General features: G+C 38.2%; 2 protein-coding genes across 3 annotated transcripts; one reads left to right on the top strand and one right to left on the bottom strand.

Annotated features, from left to right (window-relative positions):
* Window positions 1-400: 400 nt before the first annotated feature.
* fam78ab (family with sequence similarity 78 member Ab) lies at window positions 401-11,414 on the bottom strand. Of its 2 annotated transcripts, none has more exons than XM_067405788.1 (2): window positions 10,550-11,414; window positions 401-4,859 (listed from the first exon to the last, which is right to left on the bottom strand). In XM_067405788.1, the coding sequence occupies exons 1-2, from the start codon at window positions 10,840-10,842 to the stop codon at window positions 4,334-4,336; spliced, it is 819 nt and encodes a 272-aa protein (XP_067261889.1). In that variant the 5' UTR covers window positions 10,843-11,414; the 3' UTR covers window positions 401-4,333. The 2 variants fall into 2 exon arrangements, with proteins under 2 accessions (XP_067261889.1, XP_067261890.1); XM_067405789.1 differs by having other exon boundaries at window positions 401-8,500; window positions 10,550-10,686.
* Window positions 11,415-15,192: 3,778 nt separating this feature from the next.
* Window positions 15,193-17,263, top strand: plpp7 (phospholipid phosphatase 7 (inactive)). The gene is made up of 2 exons (XM_067407924.1): window positions 15,193-15,613; window positions 16,843-17,263. Exons 1-2 carry the CDS (start codon window positions 15,193-15,195, stop codon window positions 17,229-17,231), a joined length of 810 nt encoding a protein of 269 aa, XP_067264025.1. The 3' UTR covers window positions 17,232-17,263.
* Window positions 17,264-20,574: the final 3,311 nt, after the last annotated feature.

Raw genomic sequence — 20,574 nt, 5'->3', positions numbered from 1 at the left:
ACCGGCCAAAATCTCCTCATTTTACTCCGTGTCCTCACTCTGATGGTCTAAAACTCAACCCGGTCCTCACAAAATATCCATGGAAGCTCGTTTCCGCCACAAAATAAAAAAAGTGAATTACTTTTTATCTCTCACAATTCTGACTTTTTTTCTCAAATTATAACGTCAGAATTGCGACTGCGAATTTTGAATTCTGACTTTTTCTTGTTTCGAGTTTTTATCACGTAATTCTGACTTTTTCTCACATTTCTGAGAAAGAAAAATCAGAATTTTGAAATAAAAAGTTGCAATTACCTTTTTTATTTTTATTTCATGGCAGAAACAAGCTTTCATAGATATCAGTACAAGTACACACACATACAATATAAACACGTGCTGCTAATCGAGCTGAAGGAACTCAACATTACAATTTCATATCCAAAACTTAATGATTTATTGTGGATATATTGTCTTTGTTGTGACTCTTAAATATTCTCTGAACGTTCTGAAACAAGTAGTAACATCTAAAAAATGTTAGACAAACAAAAATGTTTCAGAAAAAATGCTCCATGAACGATGTATAAATAATATATTTTGAGAACGTTATTAAAGACCAGATCACTGAACAAACGTTCTATTAACGTTACTGGAAGAACGTTTGTTCAACATTCTGAGAACATTCCCTGTTCACTACAGACCCCCAAAATATGATAATCATCTTGCATCCTAAAATTTCTTGTGACGGCCCAATTTATATTGTGGAAAAATTAATATTATTAATATATTGTAACTTATTACATTTTTTTCCACTCATTATAGCATCATACTCCATAGATGCATCATTTATTTGCTAATATTTTTAATCTAATTTTATTTAGTGTAATCCAATTTGTATTTGTTTTTAAATAAAATCTATTTTATCATTCATTTTAATGTTTACACTGCTTTGAAAGCCCCAGTTTTAAGCCAAACAGCAGGAATCATGTAGCGCAGGATTCTTGACATGAACAAGAACGTTTAATAATGATGGATAAAAGTCTTCTGGAGGTACAAACATCAGAAATCTTAAATATAATTCTTCAGTCATGTTGTCTACAAGCGAACACACACACACTCACTCTCTCTCACACATCACGTGATTGTACCAAACACACATGAGCATCAAATAAAGCATTTTCTGAAATGACACAAATGATGGCGGAGACGTCCGGCACTGAACGCTGAGGAGGTTTGTAATGAAGCTCGGTGTTTGTGCCACATGTGCATATCACTGTTGCTCAGCGTTCGACTGCATGTTTAATGTCAGCAGCTTAACTAAAGGCGTCACAACATGAAGGCTCATCCGTCTTGACCAGTTTGTAGCGTCAACACCTTCAGTGTATAAGGCCTTCAATGTGATCAACAACAAATGGCATCAGGAAGCGCTGAAGTGTGTTTTATCTTATAACTGAGTTTGACTGAGCTCAGAATGGATCAAAAGTGTGCATAATTGCCATTTTTACTAATATATTAAGCAAATTTGCCCTCAAATTCTCCAACACTGCAATGCAAAAAAATAGATTTAAATGTTAAAGTATTTATACACTATCAGTCAAAAGTTTGGAATTATTATTATTATTTTTGAAATAAGCAATGTTGCATTTATGGTTACATTTTTTAAAATATTTTATAATGTAAATCAGCCGTTTTCTATGTGAATATATAGTAAACTATAATTTATTCCTGTGATCAAAGCTGAATTTTCAGCACCATTACTCCAATCAGTGTCACATGACCTTTCAGAAATCGTTCTAATATGCTGATTATTAATTATTCCAAAGTTTGGACTGCCAGTGCTCATTATAGTGGTATCTGCCCTTCATTGATGCTGATTTCAATAAACATCGCTGTATGACAGCGAGGAGAGGAGGAAACGCACTCAACTGTCATGAAAATAATGTGCAGTTCTTTTGATTTTGTGCAGAATTGTGGCCTGGACACGAGCAGCAGTCAGTCGGAAAACACAGCTTCTGCTGATTGTGTTTGATTTTAGGAGGAGATCAATGAGGAGAGCAGATGCAGCCTTCAGCGCTTCTGTCGCCTCACACATATACGTGCCCGTCATTCAAACGCCAGGAGAACTGATTGTTTGCGCGTTCGTTCGTAATAACTCTATTGATTGGCCACGATGTCTTGACATCTTGACAACTCACATGTAGTAGAAAATATATATTTTTGGACTCTCCGCTCTTGTAAAATACAGCAGAAGTGCATCAGTGGCTGGTCGACGGGGAACAAAAACACTGAAGCTCCTGTTGAAAACACTGAATGCATAATAACGGCGTCCCGCTCCGGTCTGGTGTCCTGGTTTGGTTCATTGCCGTCCCCTCAGACCGAGGACTAACTGGGACACGATCAGTGCAAATTCTACCATCTGACAGGTAGGATGTGCGAGGTTTACTGCATTGCACTTGATTTAAGGCGAAAGTTTGCAGTGAAAGCAATGTAAACTTAAGGCAGCGTGAATTGAACAGTCTGGGTGCGTCTCAATCAGCTCTCCAGCTCCCTAGGCCGTCAATCACTACACACTGATGACTGACAACGTCATTACTGGAATTTATGAACAACAGCAGCACAGATATCTTTCTGACATTATTTTTTGTCCTGCTATTTAAAGTACATTATGAAAAATACTTTCCCTTTTACACTTTTCAGCTGTAAATTAATTATAAAAATTAGCTAGATCATGTTCACTGCCTGCCTGTGTTTTCGTTTATGACTGTAAAGCTGCTTTAAAACAATCTGTATTGTATAGCGCTATATAAATAAAGCTGACTGAACTTTACTAAAATAAGATGTTTAAAAAAAAACATGTCCCCTATGAGATGGGCAGAAAAACTATATGTCAATGCTTTTGCTTTCACTGACAAAACTTGAGTTATTTGCGAGCAGATGCAAAGTTACTCTGAGAAATGTAAAAGTTTTGGAAGCGAACGCAAGACCTTTGTGTTTCCGCAAGAGGCGAACGTAGTTTCTCAAAACACAAAAGCCTTGTTCAGACTGTCAGTCCAAATCCGATTTTTGTGCATATCCGATCAGATTTAGCAAGTCTGAATGGCCAAATACCTCATGAAATGCGTTTCGAGCTGGTTTGGAATCCTATTCAAATCACATTTCTGGAAATCTGTTTCAGTCTGAGTGTTCCGATTGGATTTCACATGGTTTTTGTGACTATCTCACGCAACAGAAACATGCTGAAAGTCGCTGCAGAAACAATGCTGTGTTGTTGCAATGTGCCGGATGAGCAGAAATTAGCTAGGCTATAACTGAGACATGTTTTGCGACCGGCGGAGACGACAGGACGGAATAAAGTCGCTCATACCATCCTACCATGTTTCTGCCGTTGCCTTATCATAACGCCAGTGCCAGCGGCTACACATTGTCATGATGTAAATAAGATAACATCTGTATTGCAAACCCCTCCATGCTGTGGTTGTTGTTGTTGTTTTTGGCGTATAACTATGAACGCAACGTCATAGAAACCAATGCAGATATTCCGGAAAACAAAAATGCAGATCTGAACACTTGCGATACACAAAATTTTTAGATCAGATTCCAATCGGATACACAAATAATCTGATTTGAGCGAGGCTAAAGAGTCTCAGGTGAACGCTTTACTAGAGAACAGCTTTTGCAAGCGAATGGAAAATTTCTTGCGGGAAGGCAAAGGTTTTGGAAGTGAACGCAAAATTTCTCTGGGAAAAGTTTTGCGAGTGAATGCAAAGTTTCTCGGGCGAACGCAAAAGTTTTATGAAATAATGCACAGGTTTTGGAAGTGAATGTAAAGTTGTTCTGGGAAACGCAAAAGATTTGCAAGAGAACGCAAAAGCATTAATGTATATCTTTTCCTCCCATCTCATATTTTTTCCATCACCATGTCCCTTTAGGGGCTCCATAGTATTGATTTGAGCAATTTATGTTTCACGCTTCAGAATTTCCATTAATGGAACATGGTTCCCTTTCGTTGCATCGTCGAAGATGACTCTATCGGGGTAATTCCCTCCTTCCTCATAGCGATATCTTCGTCTCGTTCCCTCCTCTCAGGGAACCGAGGTTACATTAGGTAACTGGAGATGTTTCTGAAGTGGGACTTTTTAAGGAAACAAAAGTTTCAGTGCACTGGAAGGATTTGCAATTGAGACGACCACCCTGATCAGTCAACTAGGGTGCTGATTGAGACGGACCCTCTTTCCATTCGTCAGAGACATCGCATTTCGTCAAGCAATATTCTCCCACAAAAAAGCCTTTATATTTTGCAGTGGCGTTTAGCACAGTGATTCCCGACCCGTTTTGCAGGTAGAAGCTCGTCCCAGTCTCAGTGTTTAGGAGGGATGACCACCACCGGCTCGCCCGCTTTCGGCCGCCACATCAGCACCTGCGCGTCATTGGCGTTGGGTTTGACCATGGCGTTGGGCGGGATGGCTTCGTTCTTGCCCAGCACCTGCGGCTGCTCCTGCGCGATCGGCTCGCGTAGCTTGGCTCTTTGTCCCAGCGGCTTGTCCGGATCCACCTCGATGTGCAGACGCATGCGCCAGCGCACCGTCTGCAGCACCAGGATCTCACCCGACGCCTGGTTGATGGCCACCAGCCACGTGGTGAAGCTCTGGTCCCTCCAGATGCTGCTGAGCATGGGAACGTTGCTGTCGCTCACCGGGACGCCCCACGTCACGCTGGGATAGAAGTTATCGTTCATGCTGACGGTGAACTTGGTGTCCTTCTTGGTGGGACCCACAATGGTGCAGGTCTCGGTGGTGTTGCCGTACCATGGGTAGTTGACACCGTCCGAGTCGCTGATGGCTTGGATTTTTCCGTCTCTGAGATCCGGAAGCTCCCAGCTGGACCTGCGGGAGACACCAGAAGATGAGAGCGCGGAAACACGAGGGAACTGGGCCGAATGAAGCGCACTGACTCTAGAGGAAACGAGAACACTAGTCGCCAAAGGCAAGAGATGCTTTTTATTCCAGCATTTAGAGGAAGTTAAACATAGAACAGGGAGCCTGAACAAAAGAGGCCTTTCATAAAAAACAAACCCTCGCATCTCTATTGGGTCACATCATATTCTGACTCAGTGTTCTGTGTTAATCTCTACCCTTGTGAAAAAGAAGTGCACTTAAATTGTATTAAACAGCACTTGTTTGCATCTTAAAAGTACATTTCTAAAAATATGTATTATGTATCTATGTATAATTAACCATATTTTAAATGTACTAAAATCCAACTTCATAGTTTTGAACAAGATTTGACAGCAAAAAGAGCAGCGTGGACATTCTCCTAAACACCTTCTTTAGTGTTTTACAGAAGAGAGAATGTCAGATGTGTTTGAAGCGACATGATGATGAGTAAGTGATGGCAGACGTCTCGTTTGTGGTGTACTGTGCCTTTAAGCAGCGATGCTCTCAATGACCTTCACCGTACAGTAGAATCAGCACATGGCGCGGGTGATGGCAGGACAAACGCTAGAGCTATCGATTCCCTGATGCAGGAAAACCATGACCTTTCTCCCAGAACTCATGCATCAGCAGAAGTGCATCATGGGAAAGAGGCACATGACATGAACACATGAGGGGGCTTTGATTATCATCAGGGGAATAAGAATAGAAACACTCGAGAGAGATAGAGTGTGTGTGTGTGTGTGTGTGTGTGTGTGTGTGTGTGTGTGTGTGTGTGTGTGTGTGTGTGTGTGTGTGTGTGTGTGTGAGATAGTGTGTGTGTGTGAGAGATAGTGTGTGTGTGTGAGAGATAGTGTGTGTGTGTGTGAGATAGTGTGTGATCATAAGCGCAAGTCAAATGGCTTAAACGGTTTGTTTTTTTTGTATTCAAACAATGCAGAAAGTTGTCTGTGATGGGTAGGAATAGGGGTAACGTATATACACCTATTAAGTCTATGCAGAGTCCCCAAAGATAGCGAACCAGAAGTGTGTGTGTGCTTACGTTGTATGTGCCCAAATGAGAAAACTTGTCTATATTCAAATTTAATAGTGTCTAATTGATGTAAATGAGAGTTATGGTTTGGTTTTTGTAGAAGGATTAGCCTTGGGCTTTAACTTACACGTCTTACTCATATAATTACCAACATACTGAACTTTGATAGTTGGATGAGTAATGCCTTTACAATTAAACATTTTGTTTTTTAATAGAATTTCAGTCAACTTGCATGTCATTTAATGGGTTATATAGAACAAAACGTGTGTCAGTAGTTATTAGGGGCCAAGCATCGAAAATTGTGTAGGCACCTATTGAATCCGCTGTCGTTCTACTTTTTCTTCTTCCCCTATGGATGTTTATGGCAGCCCACAAACCACTTGCAGTTGAAGTTTTGAAATCTGGCACACTGATAGAGGCCAGTCTGAACTGTCACCATAGCATATTTGGGGCCTGATTTGTTCGGATAACGTCTTCCTCTGGCATTCCAAAGAAATTAATATGAGTGAAAAATATTTTCTCCCTTCTATCACAAGCTGTCTGTGCCATGCAGCCATGTCGCAAAATGGGTTAATACATGCTTTTTTGGGGCGTTAAATAATGGCACAAATACCAGGAAAATTGACTAGCTCAAACATTAGTAAATCATGTTGCTTGATTCATTTAAATACTCCCCTCCCATAAATGTTGCTACAAATGCATATGCAATAAGGTCAACCGCAAAAACAACTCACCTTTTCAGCGTTAATTTTGCACTGCGTGTCTTTAGTAAATCCCGACAGTAGGTTTTTAACCGCAAAAGAGGGTTTGCACAAGCTGTTAGTAAATCTGGCCCACGGTGTCTCTAACTTGATCCCTCTAGCACCACCAACTGTCCAAACTTGCACTTATATTTCTGCTAATAACTTTTGAACTGTAACTAAATATTTTCCTTCTGATTTTTTTGGCTCAAGACTATTTTATTTTCCGATTTTTTATTTTGCCATTTTGAATTTTCAGAAAAAAAAAAAAAAAACTTTTTTTTAACTCCTCCTAGGCCGTTGTTCCAATTTTCATGAAAATTGAACCAGATCATTTTCAGATAATGCCGACAAAAAGTTGATTTGTCAAACTGTTTTTGAAAAACTTGAACGAATTTTATGCAGCGCTTGCGAAAATAGACGTAAAGCTCCTCAACGCTTTGTCATATTCCAACCAAACATGGTCCATGTCATCACAAGCATGACCTGAGGTTACATGCTGCGTTTCGGCGCAGCGCCACCTACTGGTCCAGAGATACGGAAAAAGTGGTCTCGTTAGATTCATATCGGCAATTTTGAATTTTGTAGTAAAATGCTGTATTTTACGAACGCATGAATGGCACGATGCCCTGAAGGAGACTGAGAAGTTTCGGACCAGCGCCACCTAGTGGTGAATTCATTAACATGCTTATAACTTTGGATGTGGTTGACTTATTTTCACGGGAGTCATCTCCATAGATTCCTGAATCCCTACTGAGTCCAATGATACCAAACATGCTAGGTTTCGCCTTATGGTTAGTGCAACATGATTTAGCATTTAAACAACATTCACGAATATCTTAGTTAGTTAGTCAAATTGAGACGAAACCACCATAGGAAAATCAGAAACATAGGTTGTTGTTTAAAAGCTAATGGCCAAATGTCAAAATTTTGATAGTAAGTGGCAAAAAAAATGCAATCAAAGTCAGGTGTGGGTAATTTGATACGCTTATGTATGGGGTCTCTCTGAGGACACACTTGGTGGCGCTATAATTGAACAAAACATGAAGTTGGCTCTAACTACATTTCTATTGATCTGACTGACTTCAAAATTGACATGCAATGTCTTTGTCTCAGTTGCTATCATAGTCCAATATGACATTGTTGATCTACTTCCTTGTTTGCTTCTGTTGTGTTTGGCCCCTTAATTGCTGCTTGCAGCTATATTTTTACTCTTATTTTACTTTATTCAAATCACTGTTACAATGGGGTTAAAACAATGTAGTGCTTTATGGCTCTGCATACATACCTGCTCATATTTTGCATGACTAAAAAGAAAATGACTTTTGATGTTTAAGGTTGCATTCGTAATCTGTTTTAATGTTCTTAATGTTCATATTTATCTCTGACACGTCAGGTGATGTTGTCTGGAACAAAACCCACTTCAATGCCAAAGGAAAGAAGCAGCGTTAAGTAAGGTGTGGTTTCCGGCTCAAACCACCATCGCTTCAGCTCAACACGTCTCAGAGAAACCTGGATCTGCCAATTAACCTTACAAAAACAACCCACTTCATCTTAGTGTAAAATAATAATCTGGAGTGTAAGCAGACACTGTTGATATTATAATCCTGAGAAATCAGACAGCGAAGAGAGAGCATGCTAGATATGAAACTTTTTTTTTTTGCTTGCTGAAGTGTGTAAATGTTCGACGGGACCAACGTTATCAGGCTGAAACAGCAGTTGAAATATCAGTCAAGAGCGTCACGTCCGCTGTTACGCGATTCACGTAAAGCTCCTTCTCCGGCTGGACTCGTATTTGCTGTAACGTCCTAAAAGAGCATCTGGAAAATTGCAAAAAGGACAAAATGTGGAACTAAATAAAGCAATGATAATAATATCTGCAGTAATGTTTGTGGAATAAACACTCAACACTATTATCAAATACGTTCTTCCAGATATAACTTATTGTTATTCAATTTTACATATTAATATACTTTAAATGCACTAAATAGCAATTTCATCATTACAAATGTGTGCTTGTCAGTACATTCTAACCATATTTCAAAGACAACAATGTAATCAAATATAAGGTTGCAATTAAGTGGGTCAAAAACACTTAAAAGTTCAGCTAACTGCATTTCATTTAAATTTATACTATAATACATTTAATTGCAATTAACATGCAATTACATGTCTGAAAACATTACATTCACTCACTCGAGTTTATTTTTATAAAGAGCTGTTATATAGGATATGATGTCATCAACTTGCAAAAGGAAGTGGAACAAATTATTAGAAAACAACGTATTTTTGCTTTCAGGAGACAGTGTGCACGTTTAATATCAGCCGTTTCGTCATTTATTTTAAATGCGTCTAATTTCTGTGCTCGTTTTCTCCAGGAATGTATGAAGGCTGAGCATGTGCTTATCTTAAAGTCTCCAGACATCATCTTAAGAGGCTTTTTTCGTTTCATACAGGAAATAGGGCAAAGCATAGCCTCTTCAACAGGAAGTAGGACAAGTGAAACCTCTAACGATGTGCTGTAATGCCACGAGACATGCTTCTGTTGCATGGTCAGATCATCATGCTTTACAATGACGATCCTACAGTAAACGTGGTCACATTTAGACAGAGAGATATTTGATTGTTCTCTTAAATGTGTGAGATTGTGAAAGTAAAGCAAGAGCATGTGCTGCACACAAATAACAGTTGTTACACATGCCACATGTAGTTACTATATTAATAACAATAAATGATGCATGCATGCAACTAACCCTAACCCTATAGTAAATATTACTCTGTAAGAAACACAAATCCAACAGACAGAGTACAACATAATTACATTACTGATAATAAACTGCATGTAATTAATGTGTAATTATCCTGTGGAGCTGCTGGTAATTACAGTAATTGTTTCTAGTTACACATGGGTGTCCATGTTATATTGAAATTGTACAATTAAGTAGTGAGTAATATTAATTAATGTACATGTAATTATGCATAATTTACTGTTGTTACTATAGTAAGTGCATGTAACGTGTAACAAGGACACAAATAAAGTGTTACTATGTTTTCCCCAGTAATTCCTCTTACAAAAACATTCACATACAAACACATTATAGTGCATTTTAATATTTCAGTCATTTTACATCACAATTTCAAGTTTGATTCAATGTGTTACTCTCCGTTTCTGTAAATAATTACGATTATGATCATTATAGCAGGGGTTATCAATCTTTTAGATGCCACAGACCCCAAATATGAGCCCATCCTAAAATTTAAAAGCCAGCTACTGTATGTTTTCATATATAAAAGACTGAAATTGTGAATTATAATTATTAACTGTGAATTATTATAAATATTTAGTTTCTGTGACATTTTTTTCTACTCACTAGTACTGTTAGATGTATTATTTATTTAAATATATTTATTTATTTTAATATGTATTTTATTATTTATTTTAATACATTATTTATTATGTATTTTTATATTTCCGATTCAAAAGCCTCTAAGTGAATGTTTATGTTCAGTTATTTCACTTTAATGGCAATGAAAAGGACCTAAACATATGAGCTTGATATAAATGCTTAAGTTAGAAGAGAATTTCAGACGGCACAAGTCTAATATATATATATATACACACATTATTATATTTATTTAAATTATTTGATCATTTTTATATTTTCATATATAAAGACCCAATTTAAACTGTGAAAAATAATTATATACATAAAAATAACATAATTATTAAATAAATATATTTTTTTACTACTTTTTTATTATGTATTTTTGCATTTTTTTTACACTTTTTTTTCTCTCAGCTTTTCCCATGGACACCAAACCCTTGCACTATAGTGTTAAACTTTGTGTTTAATGTCAGGTTTACTTACATCCCTTTCGATCCGTATTTGTTGTAGAACTCCATGTGGTTGCACGCCTGGATCCAGCCGACGGTCCAGCTCTCTTTACCGGCCACCGGCGGCACGACGACCCGGGCGGACGCGCGGAAATGCGGCGTGCGGTAGCGCAGCACCACGCTGGAGGACTCGTCGATGCTGGTGGGGTTCGAGTCGATGGAGGAGTTGAGCTCCAGAACCATGACGCTGTCGCGGAAACTCTTGGGTTTGCATCTGATACTCTGAATACAGCCCATCACAAGCAGCACGAGCGACCAGCAGAACATCAACCCTCAGAATAACGCACGCGACGCGCTGTCCCTCACAATATCGCTCTCAAACGCTGAACGACGCGTCGCAGCGTCGCCTCAGTAACTCTTATTTACGTTCAACCATAAAAGAAAAGAAAACAAAAGAAATAAAAACAATGTTCGTCAACTTTCCGTCATCGGCGGACCGTTAAAACGGTTCGTCATCAAACGTCATCACAGCTGGTTTTATATTAAAACAAACAGGTTAAACCCATCGGCTCAGAGTACTGTTGGCATGTTGCGGGGAAATAAATGATTTTTAACGCTGGAAAAGTCATTATGTTCACATTGTCAGTGAGTTTGTCCTTGAGGTTCAGTTTCTCGCGCACTAATGAGTGAACGATCCGTCTCGCGCGCCGCCGCAGCATCCAGGTGAACTTCATCAGCCCGCGTGAATAAACATGAGCGATGGATAAATCAGTCCCGCTGTCACGAACATACATGTTGTGATGAACAGCCCATCATTGCCCCGTCTAGCTCTTTTCATCAGTTATAATCCATCCTCATCCTCACGCCGGTGCCGCGCTCAGCCTCCGTCCCGCAGCGCTGTGAGTGTCACCGCATCAGCTGCAGCTGCTCTACTCCGAGCGCCTGTGACGTCACTTCCGCTCTCGACGCACGCATTATGGGGCGTGTAGTTCTGTTGAAATATCTATAACAGCTACAACAAATATATTTCTCAACAACAGAGATGTCTTAACTTTAAGACTGTTATATCGAGATCAAACCATGGCTCATTGTGGTGAGTAAGTGTGAAAACACACAAAAAAAAGGAAAACCCACTCGGGTGCCATTGTGGGTTACCTCATGTAGGCCCACAGTAGTTTTTCACTAGACTTACAGAATAGCGGGTACGATGATTTAGGTACGATGTTGTGATGAACCTTTCTCCACTGATATTCAAAGTTGTTCAAAGCATTTCTAAGGATGCTGAGGCAGACTGTGTAACATTAGCAACACATTATTAGCTGTTTTGTAACTTAGTCAAGCAAAAGGCTAATCATATTAATTAGCGTTGTAAAGAGCGATTGTGTTTATCTTAAGTTGACCGAGTGAATCTCTGAGCTGGCGTGAGTGGAGGTGGGGCTAATTTGGATATTCATGGATCTGCGAATACTAAATGAAGTGTAAAGTTACATTCAAGTTTGGTACGGATCCCCGGACATGACATGCAGGAAAAAAATAATAGGCTAAATTGTGCGCACAATTTACTAATTCATTCCCTCAATTTACTAAAACGTGCGGACAATTTACTATTTTGTTCTCGATTTACTATTTCGTTCCCTCGATTTACTAAAACGTGCACACGATTTACTATTTCATTCCCTCGATTTACTAAAATGTGCAGACGATTTACTAAAACGTGCACACAATTTACTATTTCCTTCCCTTGATTTACTAAAACGTGCGCACAGTTTACTGTATCGTTCCCTCAATTTACGTTTGTCTAACATTAGCAACACATTATTAGCTATTTGATAACGTAGGCAAGCAAAAGGCTTATCATATTAATTACCATTATTGTAAAGAGCAATTGCATTTACCTCAGTAAGTTGACCGAGTGGATCTCTGAGCTGGCGTGAGTGGAGGTGGGGCTAATTTGCGTTGGATCCACGTATACTAAATGAACTGCAGAGTTACATTCAAGTTATTTTAAGGCATGAAGAACATTTTTTCACAGAAAAAAAAAGTTTCGATAAGTCAGTTTGGTACGGAGCCCCGGACATGACATGCAGGAAAAAATAGTAGGCTAAATTGTGCGCACGATTTACTAATTCATTCCCTCAATTTACTAAAACGTGCGCAGGATTCACTAATTCGTTCCCTCAATTTAATAAAACGTGCGCACGATTTACTATTTCGCTCTCTCGATTTATTAAAGTGTGCGCAAGATTTACTGTTTCGTTCCCTCAATTTACTAAAACATGCGCACGATTTACTGTTTCGTTCCCTCGATTTACTAAAACGTGTGCACGATTTACTATTTTGTTCCCTCGAATTATAAATAATGCTCATGATTTATAAATCGAGGGAATGAAATAATTAATCATGTAAATTGTGCGCACGATTTAGTAAATCGAGGGAACAAATAAGTAAATCATTCGCAGAATTAATTTTTTTTTCTTGCATTTCATGTGCGGGGCTCAGTATTTTGGTGATCAAAGATGAGTTTTAAGGGATAAAATTATTGCCTAAGGGGGCTTTAACTTATTTGTCACAATAAAACAATATAAATGGTTGATCATTGACTGATTTCTTTATTATTAGCATTGGTATTTATCAGTTATGTATTTATTACTATACAAATGATAAATAAGAATAAATAAATATAGAATATTATATTACTCGTGCATAACTATGTGATATAAGGTCTATACTAACTTATACTATGTGGTATAAGTTTATATTCTAAGGGGATTTTAGACTTAAGACCTGGAAAAACACTGATTTAAATACCAAACGATATCGACATCGACGGTCTGCGCGCGCCCGTTTAAGCACCTTGGAGAACGCCAAACTCCAACACGCTGTCCGATTTGCGATTCCTACTATGGCGAAGACAGAGCTCATTAATATGTGTTCAACCGTTACAGCTGTTTCATTGAAGCATCCAGTCACATGATCAAACTTATATTCATGAGCCGAGCCTCCATTCGTCAGCCGTCTGCCTTCCAGCCAATCAGCATGGCTACTGGGCGTACGTCATTAATATTCAAAAGGCATTCCTTCACCTTAGTAGTATTGTGATATCGCTGCGGGGCGGACCGTGATGGATGCTGAAGCAGTGCTGACAAATTCATTGATATTTTATGTAAAGATGGTTTCCAAAACAGGTGTCGTACGACGTTTCTGAGCGTGTGAACTGACGCGACTGTAAGCGGATCATAACACACCTAGGTAGGCCAGATGATGCTTTACATATGGTTTAGATCAAACCAAACACGACGAGATGGCTGCTTGTTGTAATTGTTCTCGTTTATTGTTTATATATACATTTTCATCATTTGAACAACAAAGTTCACCCATAAACAAAATGAGATTGAGATTGTGTTTGTATCTATTTAGCCATATTTTGGGCGACAAATGTGTTCCAGAGCTAAATCTTAATATTCCTTAGGTAAAAACGACACAAAAATCAACTTGATTTGTATGATTAAAATGGTTTACTTTCAAACAATGTTCACTCATAAATGGAAAGTAACTTTCACAAATAATTACAAGACAAATAAGAAACGACAATAGCAAATTAATTTTTTAAGAAAAAACCCTGAAATGCAGTTTTTTTGTAAAACATACTCCAACAATCTTCATAAAATGCATTTTTTTTACAGTGACAGAAACAAAAACAATGTGTGGAATGATAACTAAGATCAGGGTTGCCAGGTTTTCACAACAAAACCCGCACAATTATTACTCAAAACCCGCCCAATTGCGTTTCAGAGGGGTAAAATCTACATTTTTGGTGGGTTTCCCCTGGTGAAATTCTCATTCCAGGGGCTAAATATCATGTTATTTGGGGTCGCTTCAACCTGCGGACATGAAAAACAACTCGCAGCAACAGTGTAAAAGTAGCCCAATTCTGCGCAAAAACCACAGACTTGGCAACACTGGGCTAACGGACGCTCTTTGGAATGTAATACAAAAGCGTCAGTCGTTGCCTTGGTAATGCAACAGTTTACTGATGAAATGAGACGTAAATAGCGAACGCACAATGGAAGATGATTGGATATTTCTTATAATTTTATTATTAATTTGTGTTTAAGCCAGCTACAGAGAAACTGGTAGCCAGGCAACAGACAAGTGACTAATCACTTCACTTCACAAATTCTACCAGCACAATTCATCGGTTAGGGGCCGTTCACACAGAACACGTTTTTCCATTTCAATGCGAACTTCTCAAAACAAAACTTTTCCACTGACATTTGCACTCGCGTCTTGTGTTTTTTGCATAGTCTTGTGCATGAAATGGCGTTCTAAAAATGCGGCAATATAGTTCAAAACACTTCAACTTTTTGTCTCTGTTTTGGTCCATTTATACTAAAACGCATTTTTGAAAGTCTGTTACACCAGTAGGTGGCGACAAGTGTCTTTATGAGTGAGTCACTGAATCATTCACTCAACCATTTCATTCTAAACACTGATTCATTCAAGAATGGATCAAGTGATATTAAATAATTTTCACATTGTAAGTTCAATTGAAATGAAATCAAAACTGGTGTAAAGGAACCATCCTCCTCTCTACATATATCTGACACTGTTTTCACAGAGCACAGCCACATCTGAAGCTCATAAGCATCTCGTCCTGCTGTACGACTAAACCGCGCAATGCCTTTGAACCCGAGTCGCTCCAGAGCCAAAGATCGCAGCAGCATTCTGGGCCGCCCCGAGTTTCTGTCCCTGAACGTGCCTCCGCAAAACAACAAATCGTGGAGAAGAGCCGGCCCATCCAAGAGCCAGCAGAACCAGTCGAATGAGAACCCTGTGGAGCCGCCGGACGAAGACTGCATGCTGCTCAACCCGTCCTTCAAAGGCATCGCCATCAACTCGCTGCTGGCCATCGACATCTGCCTGTCCAAGCGTCTGGGCGTGTGCGTCCACACCTCGTCCTCGTGGGGCAGCGTCCGGTCGGCGGTCACCCTGCTGGCTCTGACGGGTCACGGCATCACCTGGATCTGCGGCACTCTGGTGTGTCTGACTCAGAGTAACACGGCGGCGGGACAGGAGCTCCTCATCAACCTGCTGATAGGTGACCACTGCAGTTACACCTTCACTGTTTGGAATTAGTTCTTATTTTTATAATTATAAAGTTTTAGTAAATTTGTTTTGTTTTTGTCATGTTTAGTAGTTTTTTTAAAATGTCAGTATAGCTTTTATTAATTTTTTATTATAGATTTATTTTATTTTTCGTATTTTCTGTTTTCATCTTGAATTTGTTAATTTTAGTAGTAATTTTGTTTTTTTTGTTTTTTAAAAAGTATAATTTTTATCAAATTTTATTTTAGATTTAGTTTTTAATTTAGTATTTTCTGCTTTTTTGTAATTTAGTTAAAGTTTTAGTAATTTGTGTAAAGTATGTTTTTGTCATTTTTATTAGTTTTAGAAAATGTTTATAGGTTTTATTTTTTTTCAGTTTTGTTTTTTTGTTTTGTTTTTTGTTTTGTTTTCAGTTTTTATTTTTGTTTTGTTTTTATTTTAAATTTAGTAAATTTAGTAATAGTATTTTTTTTTACAATTTTATTAGTCTTTTTTAATGTCAATTTTTATTTCAGATTTTTTATTTTTGTATTTTGTTTTCATCTTGAATTTTAGTTAAACTGTTAATAATTTTCTTGTTTGTCATTTTTAGTTTTTTTTTAATCTATATAGTCTTTATATTTTTTATTTTAGATTTAGCTTTTATTTTTGTATTTTCTACTTGTATTTTCATTTTAGTTAAAGTTTTAGTAATTTTCTTGTTTTGTCATTTTTAGTAGTTTTTAAAAATAGTTTTAATTAAGTTAAAATTAATTTTTTCAGATTTTAATTTTTGTTTTATGCATTTATTTTAATTTTAGTTAAATTTAGTAATTCTGTTGAGCGTTTTTATCATTAGTATTTTTTCAAATGTCTGTATAGTTTATTAATTACAGATTTAGCTTTTCTTTTTAAAGTTTTAATTTTGTTTTGTGTTTGTCATTTTTAGTAGGTTTTGTTTTCTTTTTTTAAATGTCTATATAATTTTTGTAAATTATTTCAGATTTAGTTTTTAATTTTGTATTTTGTTTTATTTTCAGTTTAAAGTTTTAGTGATTTTCTTGTGTTTTTGTCATTTTTAGTATTTTTTTAAATGTCTAGATTGATAAAATTGTTTTTCACATTTAATTTTTATATTTGCATTTTCTGCTTGTCGTTTCATAATTTTCCTGTGTTTTTGTCACATTTAGTAGGTTTATATATCTCCTGACAGAGACACTCTTTCATTTGACTCTCTTCCAGCACTGATTCTTGACGTCCTGACTGTGGCAGGGGTTCAGAAACTGGTCAGGCGCAAAGGACCATGGGACATGAGTCCCGGCTTTCTGGACTGCGTGGCTCTGGACACGTACTCGTTCCCGGCGGCGCACGCGAGCAGAGCGGCCATGGTGTCCAAGTTCCTCCTTTCCCATCTGGTGCTGGCTGTCCCGCTGCGGGTCCTGCTGGTGCTGTGGGCTGTCCTGGTGGGCCTGTCCAGGGTCCTGCTGGGTCAGCACCACCTGACCGACATGGCGTGCGGCTTTGCTCTGGGCTTCCTTCACTTCGCTCTGATGGAGACGGTGTGGCTGTCGTCCGGTGCCTGTCAGACGCTCATCTCCATTGGGACCTTCAGCTGGGGCTCCGTCCATTAGGTGGACACTCAGTCACCGTACGTTTACATGCCGAGTCCGAGCGCACGGGACACAATCAGATGGATCTGTCTTTCGACACGGGATAAATCTGGTTAACAGGTTTATTAGCTGCGGCAGTCGCATTATCAGGTCTGTTTGGGTTTGACTGGCATTATTTCAGTCTCACTAAAGCGTTTACATGACATGACTTCAGTCAAGTGCATGCAGAACCACTGGATCTCACTGCACAGTTTCGACTTTCATTTTCACTTCTTAAATTCTGATCCCTCCACGCCACACGTGTTGCTGGTTTTGTTCCAAAATAAATCTGCAGAACCGAGACATCTCATAGAGGAAGTTGCTCGGAAAAGAAGTTTTTTTTTATTTTTTGGCCTGATATAGCAACTGACCTTATACAACAAGTTTATTAGTTAACTGCGTTTTGTCTGGGTTGAGTTTTGGTCATCTGTGCAAAGTGTGAAAACTATGGAAGCTTGATCGAAGCCACGAAATAAAAAATAAAAAAGGTAATTGTGACTTTATCTCACAATTCTTACTATTTTTTTTCTCAGAATTGTGAGATACGAACTCACAATTCCAAGTTATAAAGTCAGAATTGCGAGATAAAGTCAGAATTGCGTGTTATAAAGTCAGAATTGTGAGATAGAAAGTCAGAATTGCGAGATATAAAGTCAGAATTGCGAGATATAAAGTCAGAATTGCGAGTTATAAAGTCAGAATTGCGAGTTATAAAGTCAGAATTGCTATATATAATGTCAGAATTGCGATATAAAGTCAGAATTGCATGTTATAAAGTCAGAATTGCGAGTTATAAAGTCAGAATTGCGAGATATAAAGTCAGAATTGCGAGTTATAAAGTCAGAATTGCGAGATATAAAGTCAGAATTGCATGTTATAAAGTCAGAATTGCGAGATAGAAAGTCAGAATTGCGAGTTATAAAGTCAGAATTGCGAGTTATAAAGTCAGAATTGTGAGATAAAGTCAGAATTTCAAGATGTAAAGTCAGAATTACGAGATATAAAGTCAGGATTGCGAGATATAAAGTCAGAATTGCGAGTTATAAAGTCAGAATTGTGAGATAAAGTCAGAATTTCAAGATGTAAAGTCAGAATTACGAGATATAAAGTCAGGATTGCGAGATATAAAGTCAGAATTGCGAGACATAAAGTCAGAATTACGAGATATAAAGTCAGAATTGCGAGATAAAGTCAGAATTGTGAGTTAAAAAGTCAGAATTGCGAGATATTAAGTCAGAATTGCGAGATAAAGTCAGAATTGCGAGATAAAGTCAGAATTGTGAGATATAAAGTCAGAATTAAGTCATTTTATTTAGTGGCAGAAACAAGCTTCCATAGAAAACACATCTTTAAAACACACACTCAAAACACACTGGAGTTGATCAGGATTTTCAAAAAATTACTGTTTCAACCAGGCATTTTTGCTCCTGTCTGGTTTTCTTTGTGTGCATGAATGTTTTAAATCATTATTTTCTGTGATACCGATCAAAGTACTGTAAAGACACATGCAATATTCAAGGGATCAGTTGCCTTTGTATTTGTCAGAAAATGAACTTCTGAACTGTATCTGTACTGTACATATTTGTACCTCAACTATAAATAAATGAGCCACTTTTTGTTGATCTCGTTCTGTTAGTTCATCTGATACATGAACAGCAGCCTCAGATTCTCAGATCACGTGTCTGAGTCTCCAATGCTCAAATTCACTAATGTGAATAGGGGGGAGTGAATGAACAGTAAATCCAGCCTCTTTCCTCCTGTGGTGATAGAGACAATGTTTGTGCTGAAGCAGATGAAGTTTCTCGCTTGTCTCTTCTAGATTAGTGTATCAGCACCATGCATGTGCTTCATGCGCTCTAATCTCTCCTGCCGTCTGCGTTACGGGTGGAGACGTGTGACGTCACTGCTCATGTTGTTTTAGTAAAGTGTCTGTGTGTATGATTATAGAATAGAGACTAACTGTGCAACAGTATGAGACTAATTGCATGTAAAACATCTGAATCATTGAGGAAGTCTGTTGGTTTACGGTCAGTTACCAACCGTCAGTTTGTCCGAATCAACTTTAGCACATATGAAAGAGGCAGTGGTTTATAAAATATAAAAATAAAACCAGCTGAATCCTTCTGAAGAAAGAAGTGCACTTATCTGTATTTAATGTGCACTTGTTGTGTACTTGTAGATAATATAACATTTATGGAATAAAAATGTCCACTTAAGTGCACTTAAAGAGAGCACACTTTCAACATGGCAAAAATACTTGACTACCCTACTAAAGCACATGTAGCCTAAATAGGCTACTTCATTATAATTTTAACTGTAAGCAATTCCATGATGTTGGGACATTTTTTAAAATTTGAATAAAATGTAAACTAAAAGACTTTCAGATCACATGAGAGAATATTTTATTCCTAATAGAACATAGATAACATAACAAATGTTTAAACTGAAAAATTCTATTCTTTTTTCCATTAAATGAGCTCATTTCAGATTTGATGCCTGCTACAGGTCTCAAAATAGTTGGCACGGGGGCAACAAATGGCTGAAAAGGCAAGAAATTTTGAAAAGATTAAACTGGGAGAACATCATATTGATATCAGGTCTGTAACATGATTAACTATAAAAGGGATGTCTTAGAGAGGCAGAGTCTCTCAGAAATAAACATGGGCTCTACAATCTGTGAAGAAATGCGTAAAAAGATTGTGGAAAACAATGTTCCTCGATGTCAAATTGCAAAGGCTTTGCCAGTGTCATCATCTACAGTGCATAACATCATCAAAAGTTTCAGAGAAACTGGAGAAATCTCTGTGCGTAAGGGACAAGGCCGAAGACCTTTATTGGATGCCCGTGGTCTTCAGGCCCTCAGACGACACTGCATCATCATCAGCATGATTGTGTCAATGACATTACTAAACGGGCCCAGGAATACTTCAAGAAACCACTGTCGGTAAACGCAATCCGCCGTGCCATCTGCAGATGCCAACCAAAGCTCTATCATGCAAAAAGGAAGCCATGTGTGAACATGGTCCAGAAGCGCCGTCGTGTCCTGTGGGCCAAGCCTCATTTAAAATGGACTGTGGAAAAGTGGAAAAGTGTTCTCTGGTCAGACGTGTCCAAACTTGACATTCTTGTTGGAAATCACGGACACCGTGTCCTCTGGGCTAAAGAGGAAAAAGACCTTCCAGCGTGTCATCAGCGTTCAGCTCAAAAGCCAGCATCTCTGATGGTATGGGGGTGCATAAGTGCATACAGTATGGGCAGCTTGCATGTTTTGGAAGGCACTATGAATGCTGAGAGGTACATAAAGGTTTTCAGACGACGTCTATTT

Source organism: Chanodichthys erythropterus, chromosome 13 (assembly GCF_024489055.1).
Source record: "Chanodichthys erythropterus isolate Z2021 chromosome 13, ASM2448905v1, whole genome shotgun sequence".
NCBI classification, from domain to species: Eukaryota; Metazoa; Chordata; class Actinopteri; order Cypriniformes; family Xenocyprididae; genus Chanodichthys; species Chanodichthys erythropterus.
Note: the sequence above shows the minus strand (reverse complement) of the source record. Positions and strands in the feature narration are given on the sequence as shown.

What these genes read in the sequence shown, in the direction of transcription:
- plpp7 (XM_067407924.1), top strand. Translation starts at nt 15,193, where the DNA reads ATGCCTTTGAACCCGAGTCGCTCCAGAGCCAAAGATCGCAGCAGCATT. An exon ending in CCTCATCAACCTGCTGATAG is followed by an intron (nt 15,614 to 16,842) that starts GTGACCACTGCA and finishes ACTCTCTTCCAG; the next exon opens with CACTGATTCTTGACGTCCTG.
- fam78ab (XM_067405788.1), bottom strand. Translation starts at nt 10,842, where the DNA reads ATGTTCTGCTGGTCGCTCGTGCTGCTTGTGATGGGCTGTATTCAGAGT. An exon ending in AAATACGGATCGAAAGGGAT is followed by an intron (nt 4,860 to 10,549) that starts GTAAGTAAACCT and finishes TGTCTCCCGCAG; the next exon opens with GTCCAGCTGGGAGCTTCCGG.